Source organism: Eufriesea mexicana, unplaced genomic scaffold (assembly GCF_001483705.2).
Source record: "Eufriesea mexicana isolate 0111107269 unplaced genomic scaffold, ASM148370v2 scaffold4744748195, whole genome shotgun sequence".
NCBI lineage: Eukaryota > Metazoa > Arthropoda > Insecta > Hymenoptera > Apidae > Eufriesea > Eufriesea mexicana.
Window position 1 is genome coordinate 107717 of NW_016907918.1, and position 8973 is coordinate 116689.

At 46.0% G+C, this 8973-nt stretch overlaps 1 protein-coding gene across 1 annotated transcript in view; it reads right to left on the reverse strand.

Annotated features, from left to right (window-relative positions):
- Nucleotides 1–4913, reverse strand: part of Obsc (Obscurin) — a 35332-nt gene extending 30419 nt beyond the window's left edge. The window contains 1 exon segment of the mRNA XM_017897334.1: nucleotides 8–4913. Coding sequence (XP_017752823.1) covers nucleotides 8–3097 — 3090 coding nt within the window. The 5' untranslated portion in view covers nucleotides 3098–4913.
- Nucleotides 4914–8973: the final 4060 nt, after the last annotated feature.

Genomic DNA, 8973 nt, shown 5'->3' on the forward strand with positions numbered 1-8973 from the left:
GCTGAACCACAATATTCTTAGCTAACTGAGCCACCGTAGACACTATCTGCGCCATTTTTACCGCAGTGGTACCATGCAAGCCGAGCTTCTCCGCCATTACAAGAGCTTGCTCCAGAGCTACCGCTTTCGGATCCACGTCAACATCGACAGCTGGCAAATCGGTGGTCACTTTTCTCCCCACGGATAAACCAGCTTCCGACAACTGTCGAAGCATCCTAGCATCTATGCTAGTCTCTCCCTGATGCTGGGTATGAGGATTATAGTGCAGATGCTGAGGTCTCAGCAACCTTAATTCCTCAGGAGTGACCTCGAATCCTTGAACAGAGAATTCTACCTCTCCTTCCAACGTGTCTGTCAAGTCTGGAGCTACGAAACGTGGTCCTTCTTCGGTCTGAACTATCTGACCAGGTACAAAGGTCACTCCAAGTTCTCCAGACTCTACGACGCGACCTGGTACGAATCTTGGTCCCTCAGGTGTGTCTACCACTTGACCAGGTACGAATCTAGATCCTTCGTCGTCAGTGGATATCACCTGGCCAGGAATGAACGTAGGACCAGCTTTAGTTTCGACGATTTGACCAGGAACAAAACGTGGTCCATCGGCGGTCTCCACGGTTTGCCCAGGAACGAATTTTGCACCTGTTCTAGTCTCTACCATTTGACCAGGAACGAATTTGGGCCCAGTGCTGGTGTCGATTACTTGACCTGGCACGAACTGTTCGCCTTTCTCTGTCATTACTATCTGACCTGGAAGAAAACCATCTTCAGTCATCACACCTGGTACGAATCGAGGACCGTCTTTTCCTCCTCGGACTAATTGGCCTGGGACTATCCTTTTTCCTTCGGGTAATTTCTTCTCTTCTTCTGGGTAGAATTCTACGCCTCTCTCCGTTTGCACCATGTGACCGAAAATTTCGCTCTGCTGCATAGAAACGTGGGCAGTTTTCGGATCAATTGGCATACCAACTGGTCCAGCATCGTAGAAAATGACTTCGTCGAAAGTACTGGCTGCTGCAAACTCGAAGCCTGTTTCCGTTAACCTGGTTTTACCTGGAAGAAACTTCTCACCCTCCGGTGTTCTCACTACTTGACCTTCTACGAACTTCTGACCTTTCGGAGTATCCAATGTCATACCTGGAACGAACATCGAGCCATCTTTGGTGTCTTTAATCACGCCAGGTATGAAGTAACTTTCCCCGGAGCTAGCTGTCTCGTACTGTCCAGGCACGAACTGGGGTCCCTGGCACGTTGGAATCGTCTGACCAGGAACGAATTTCACTTCTCCCGTTGAAGTTTCGACACTCTGACCAGGGATAAAGTCCCAGGTTCCGTCGATCTGTACACTCTGCCCTGGAACAAACACTTGTTCTCCATGATGGTCGGTGATCGTCTGACCAGGCATAAATCGAAGTCCATCAGGAGTGACGATAGTTTGACCAGGAACGAAGGTCCCATCGTTGGTCACTTGACCAGCGACGAACTTCGGTCCGTCGTCGGTAAGCACGGTTTGACCTTGGACAAATCTGGCTCCGTCGTTGGTGTGGAAGGTTTGACCCTGAATGAATCGATGACCCTGTTCGGTGGACAAAGTCTGTCCAGCTATAAATACTGGCGTTTCCTCGTTATCTTCGTCCTTTAAGTTAAGTATCTGTCCAGGGACGAGCAGAGGGCCGTCAGGAGTGTTCACCGTTAGGCCAGGAACGAACGCAGGACCCTGAGGTGTTTGCAGCGTCTGGCCAGGTACAAAAATAGGCCCGTTCGGCGTCTGCACTGTCTGGCCGGTGATAAATCTCTGCGCGGATTTTATGTCTAATTTCAGACCTTTAATCTTGTGCATCGTTGTCTCTTCACCTTTGCCCAAGTTCTGCACCAACTCTGGGATCTCTTCCACTCTGGGCAATTGTTCCATGGCTTCCTCACCTGCTTGCAATAACTTCATGTTTACATTGGCAACCTCTTTCAAGTCGTTCGTTGGAATATTTTGTATAGCCGACTGCAGAGCCGCATCAGGTTCTATTTGCAGCGGTGTCAATGGCTTCACGATTGATATCGCCTCGAATCCCCCTGTGCTCTCCGATATTGGACTGGTGCACGAAGTCGTAACGCTCTGTTCCACGATTTGAGGCTTTACTTTAACAGGTGTGGGTACTTTGTCAACAACAGGCTGCACGAGAGATTCACTGCTGTCCTGAAACGAGTTCCAATCCAGAGTTTCCGGCAGAGACTTCTCTGCACTCTTCAAAGAACTCGTGACAGAAACGAAATCGCACGCTCTGCTCCTGGCCTGTTCCAGGTTCACGTGCTTCCACGTTTCCACCGTCTCGCTCTTCGTTTCCTCTTTGATACTTCTAAGTTTCAACTGCTTCGTTTGTCTCAGCTCTTCCTCCTCCGCCGCTTTTTCTTTCTCTTCGAAAATCTTCTTGGCATAGCTCAATCCTGCCTGTCGTTTCCTCTTCCGTTTCTTTGCTTCAGCCTCCTGCCTCTCCCTCTCCTTCAGTGCTTCCTGACTCGGTCCCAGACCGTCATAAAGATTCTCAAAGTCCTCCAAATTCTTGAAATCCACCGAGACGTTCTTGCCTTGCTTCAGCCTGAACAAAACGGTGTCGCAGTCCCTGGACAGCATCACGTCCTTCACGTCGCCGTCCCTGACAGCAGCCTCCAATCTCGATGGAAATACGAGGCTGCATCTTCTCTCCTCCACGGTGTACACGAACTTCGCCTGTTCCTCTTCGACGGTAGGTTGCTTCGTGTTCAGTAAATCCCTCAGAACCTTCTGTTGCTCCCCTTCTCCTTCCAAGACTGGGAACACGTAGCGATAATCCTTGAGGATCACGTGTTTCTTCTTCTCGCCCAGGACGAAGCCAGCTGTGTAATGATGAGGTCCTAGACCGGAAGCGTTCGTTATCTTGCATTTCGACTTGTCGTGGGTATGGACACCCAACAGAACTGGAATGTAATGATGAGTAGGCAGGCCATAGGATTTACCGGTGATCCGACAGAAACGTTTCGCGTCGGCTGGACTGATCGGTGGTAGGAGGGGAAAGTAGTTCGGCTTGGGGAGGCCCCTGCTTCTTCCTGTTATCCTGCAGAAGGACATTGTTCGTCTCCACCGGTGGAGCTTCTTAAAGATTCATTTATTCAACTTCCTTTCCAATTCTTCGTCTCGCCTTGCCCGAGGTTCAAGAATATTCTCGTAGTTCGAGTTCAGTGTCGTCGATTTTACATAGAACAAGACAGAACGGTCCCCTGTCCCTCGAGAAGTTAAGAAGTCGTTGTTGTTCCGCTGATTGCTAAAAGCTTGGCATCCCATCCACGAGAACCACGGATTCTTGTATTTGATCATTCAATCGCGACTTCCTCTTGGCGTTCACCTTGCCGTCAGTTAACGCGTCCAATGTCGACGTGTGAATCAGCGACTCATATTGTTCCCTCCTCGCCATAATTCGTTCACGCGCGGACAAACGAAATGTCTCGTGACACCGGTTACAAACCAAGCGACTGGCAATCCTCATGAATGCAGACCGACTTTTATTCGAGTGGCTGCCTTTGGAGAACCTCGTATAAGCAACTTCAAAGCTTCACATCTACTTCGGTGATCCTAAAAGTGTTTCCCACTGTTTCCTTGCCAATGAACGATGACGGCTACGCTCTATTTTTCCCCGCTACCACTTACAGACATCCCCTAGGAGCTTCTTAAAATAAAGTGTCTCTATACTGCAGTCCCAAAGATCGTTTACGCGAATTCTCCGTTCGATTCTCACTCTAGGATGATTCACGCGATTCATCCAGCGAAATGCTGCGATATCCCTTGACGGATCGAGATCAAGATTAATTCGAACAGCGCGGCTATCGCGTTGTTAAGCCGACACGTCGTCGTGGGCCGGCTTATTTTTACCGTAATTTCTCTTCTCGACGGTTCCACGTCGTTTTCATCGTGTGCTCGTTAAAAAGTGTTTCGTCGAACCCAAGCCACCGACTCGTGCCGCCTCGAGAGGCACGGTTTATTTTTACGTACGGGATGCCTACGAGGATTCCGTGGGAGCTGTTCGTTCGTTCGTTTCGTCCCCTGGTAGCCGGCCAATTCGATGATTTCCTCGTCGTAGAAAAGAGCCTCTTTTTCGTGGCGTCGCTCGCCCTCGGGACCCACCAAACTGACCCCTTGGGTAATTCGTCCACTAGCCCGGTCCCGCGCGGATTTTTGGCCGTCTAGCGGCTGCCACAGCCTCTAGACTGCCAAGGGGTTTCGACCAATGACAAAACGCTAGCTTGACATATTTCTCCACGGATTGTCAAACGTCGACTCGCTTTTATCTATTATTCTATCTTGCGCCTTATTTATGAGCCGTCTCACGGGATTTATTATGCTTAATTATATTATATTCGTATTTGACTCGAGATTATTTCGGAGCTCGAACCGGCAGGACTAGTGGCGCTATTTCGCAGTTCGTGTTATGGTGCAGCAAGTAACTTGTTCAGATATTAATGAACGCGTTAATCGTTCCGTAGCAGCGTTTACCCTCGTTCAAAGGTGGCCGCTAAACGTCGAGCTGTCCTCGGTTCCTATTCATTTACGATAACGACGGGTGGCAAGCCCTATTTGTCTTCCCCGGCGCGATTCAGCGCGGCAACTATTTCCACCTCGTCACTTTCACCAACCGATCTTCACCAACCACCAACCATCTATTTTCACGCAGCTGCACTGCACTCTCGCCCCCGGTATCGGTTGTCAGACGTCCGCGTCGACGACAACGAACCGGCGTATCCCGACGGCCTCTGATCCCACACTTTTACATCCAACTAGTGGAACAAAGGAAGAAGCGGATGAAAGAATTCTTCGAATTATTCTCTTGAGATCAACGATCCTGGACCCACAGGTTTCTCCGCCAGACGACGGCAATCACAGAAATCTCGTTTCGGACTAGCCACGAAAAACAGCAACGATTTCTCGATCGATCGACTTATTGATCGACTTATCGATCGCAAAATACGAAGGATGATGGACCAGTTGTCATTCGATCTTCCCGTGAATCCAAGCGCTCCACGTTTTCTCGTGCTCCAGCATTTATCCTCTATTTATTTACCACGTTCACGACCGTTCCCTCCCCCGATTCTAACCCGATGATCACTGTGCCACCGAACCAGACTCGCGTGTCATCTCGATGCAGAGTTCCCGTGCTGTTCCTTACGAAAAGCGTATTGCGATACGCGGCGAACGCCAGACTAGCCGGTGTACGAAGTGGCTAAGAGCCGTTTGCGCGACGAGTCTCTCGGCTCCCCACGACCAGAAATAGCTACCCTTCTTACACTTCTCCAATACATCTTTAGAACGGAGTACACGGGCCCGAAGCTGTGCGTGTCGTGCGCTGAAGGGTGTACACACGCACGAGACGCGTGTTCCCTTGGACACGGGCGACACCTTTTCCCGCGTCACCGAGGGAATTCCCCGCGAGGGAACTCCGGCGAGAGGGCCCTAATTTCGACGCTTTTGGGCGTATAGTACAGGTTTTCGGGTGCATGGATGGAAATTTGGTAAATTGGGGTATAGAGATCGGACTTTTTTAATGGAATTTCTATGATGATTATTAAAACTGAATCTTTGATCATCGATCGATTGATTTACAGATAAGGAAACGAATGTTAAAAGGAAATGCACAAAGTCGAGCGACGGAAGCGACAACATTGAATGTAGACTTATTAATCGAAAGTTTGGAAATGGTCATTTAGGTTATGGTGGATTTAGCGTTAATATATCAGCCGTTCACTGCACAAATCGATTAACTCCACTTTTTGAAAAATCTTAAATATAAAAAGTTGACTATCCAAGTGCTATGACACTTAAGTTTAAGATTTTTCAAAAAGTGGAGTTAATCGATTTGTGCAGTGAACGGCTCATATAGTGGATGGATAGTGAGATACGTTGTTATTAGTATTTGGGTCTTTGGGAACCACTGGCGTCTCGTATTTTTGATGTATCGGATAAAAGTTGCTATAAAATCTGACTAGGATAACTTCAAAGTAGTTACAAGGTATCTGGCTACTGGTTGCGGTTGGTAATATGTCTGGCCCGTAGTGGGTTAATGTGGAAGTTAGGTAAGGTGTAAAGAGAAAGGTACGATGGGAATAGCGTTGGGGGTGTCGTTAATGTCTTCAGATCTTCGTACACTTTCTCGTTGCAAAAACAGAAAGTTGGTGCATTGGAGCAACGATGACTAGAGAGTTAGCTGCAACGTTTATTTAACAAACAAGCAGGGAAAAGGGCAATGTTGATCCCGGCTATTTAAAGCGATCCGATTGTTGCCACAAACGCCTACCGCAGGCCCAATTTCTTTCTTTAGGACCGTTGCGTCATTATTTGATATAAATCGCGTCGGTTTTCGGGCTGTACGCATGAGAAACTATTCTCGCGACCTACTTACGACCACGATATGAAATATCGTTGGATTCGATAGTCTAAAATTATCGAGGCATATCGACCAGGAAAGTTGTTCCGCAAACATCGCGAAATAGAGTAGGGAGACATGGGAAGGCGAATTATTCGTTTACCATTTATGGCACGTCGAAGATGGGTCGAGATAACCGATGCTGACAGTATAAGCGAGTTTATTTCGATGTGCATCTAGCGACATAAGTGATGTACTACGCGATAAATCAGCCGCGTGCAAGTGTCACAAATGCCATTTACAAAAGACGTATAAGACACCTGTTACCATTTTTCAGCTCAGCGCGAGGTGGCCATTGGTTGGTCTCTCTCTTTCAAATTTCGATACAATTTAAATTTCGAGACAGGCGATGTATCGAGACAGAAAACATCAGGAAAACAAATTATAATATTGGTACCGAAGAAGAATTGATACCTTGTCGTCAGATTTTCATGATACAGGTTATAGGCGTCCTTTTGGCGTTCAAAATGGTGAATCTCGGAATAAATTTATGATAATGACGTGCAGAAAGGTACAATATATCGTGGAAGGGTGTATTCAAAAAGGAAAGAAAGACAAATGGAACTGGAATATAAATAGATGCTAACAATGTAACCTCGCCATGGAGAAATTAGCTCGTTCCGGTTGTTAATTTCCTGATGACCGTTTTAGCGTTGGCAACTGCGACTGTACAGAGAATAATGATATTTACGTCGAAGAATGAGCCAAGCATACGACATTTCAACCCAAACTTCACCCATGCAACTTCACTACGAACAAAATGGCGGCGGTATGTGAGAAATGGCGCCTGAAGGACAGCTGTAGGTAAGTATACTTGGAAGACTGCGTCTGGAGTGCATGTTCTGAGAACCACTCTAATCTTTTTCAACGCACAATTGCTACCTTGTTATTCCTAAGCTAAGTAGCTAGGATCGAAGCTATAATTCTTTAGAAGATGAAAGGAATATCAAGTTGCCCGGAAGTTTGCAGGGTGTTCAATAATTTCACGAGAACGAAATATCGTTTAGAAACATTTTGTTCGCGAGGATTTACGATAACGCTTGAACTTGCAGTCGGACAATAATTGGACGTTCCAAGGTTGATGCAGATTTACGAGGAATAGTCCGCGTCGTTGAATTTTGGCTGATTCCACGACTATAACTTATGACTGCGACGAGAAGTTTTAGCTAAAAGCACACTGTAAAAACTGAGCAAATTTGTCATGTCTTCCATATCGATTAATAAATCAAAGTTCATTGAACAAACTCGTTGTATCGATGACCAATACAAATAAGTATCTCGAGGTCGTTCCATTATCGAGAATCCTTAAAACTGGTTTGCCTCGTATGACCAAATGTTCTGTATACTTTTTAAATTGCTACATATTTGACAACCTGTCGTCGTTTCTGAAGGATGTTAAGTTTAAACTGAAAGTGGCAGTGCCATAATTTCTATTGCCACATTGATACGTTCACCTTAATCTATGAATTTGATGATCTGCCAAAGTTTTCGATGGATGAAACCTAGCGTTTCGACGCCACCTCGTGATTCATTGAATCCACGCTCAGTCATCGATGGAAAAATTATTTATGACATCTATTACGTTCTTCTATCATAAATCGAATTCGTATGACGGTCGAGGACAACGGGTACTATAATTCTGGCGATCGCGTAAATCGTTTAACAACTTGCGAAGGAGTAATGATAAATCAATGGTGTCGCTTGATTAAGGATGCAGCTTGATAGAATTATTTAATGTTAAGCGAGGTGCAAACTGAGTCACCTTGGAAATAGGCAGATTCGCCGCGAGATTCTATTTCAAAGATTTTATTTGGGCAGAATGATTGCGCATAATGCCACTCGCGTGTATTTCGTATAACACACCGATTTAACGGCTGATTTATTATTAAAGTAAAGCCAAATCTAAACATAACTCAACTATGGACCATTAGGTTCTTTGCATATATATCAATCGAGTTAACTTGTCTGTAACGATGATGTTGTTCGTTCCATGAATTTCATATTTTACAACCGTGAAACTGAAACTGGTGGACGGTGAAGCTGGTGAACGCTACTTCTGTATTTTCAGAATCTAACGTGGTTCAGAACTATCTCTGTATCATACGTTTTGAAAATGAGCTAAGAAAATTCAATATAGTTATGTACAATGATTTCAGGATACTAAAATAATCTGGAATGGCTTAGAAGGTATGTTAGTTGGATGATACGTGAATAAGTTAATACATCTGATCGTGTCGTGACAACGATATCCTGAGAGTGTCTGCTCAGCATACAATGTATCCAACGATAAACTTTGTATCTCATCAACTGTCAAGAGCACCAGTAAATATTCGCCACTTTCTCCGTGAAGCACGAGTCAGGCGATGAACGATCACTGGCACGAACCTTCTATTTTGATGTACTGCCAAAACCTTCAGAACGCAAACCAGACCACGTTCGAATCCTAGTCCTATCATAGAAAATGGAGAACTCGGGGTGCTATGAAACAAGCAAAAGTTTGCTTTAAAGAACCCCTGTGAATAGGCCAACAAAA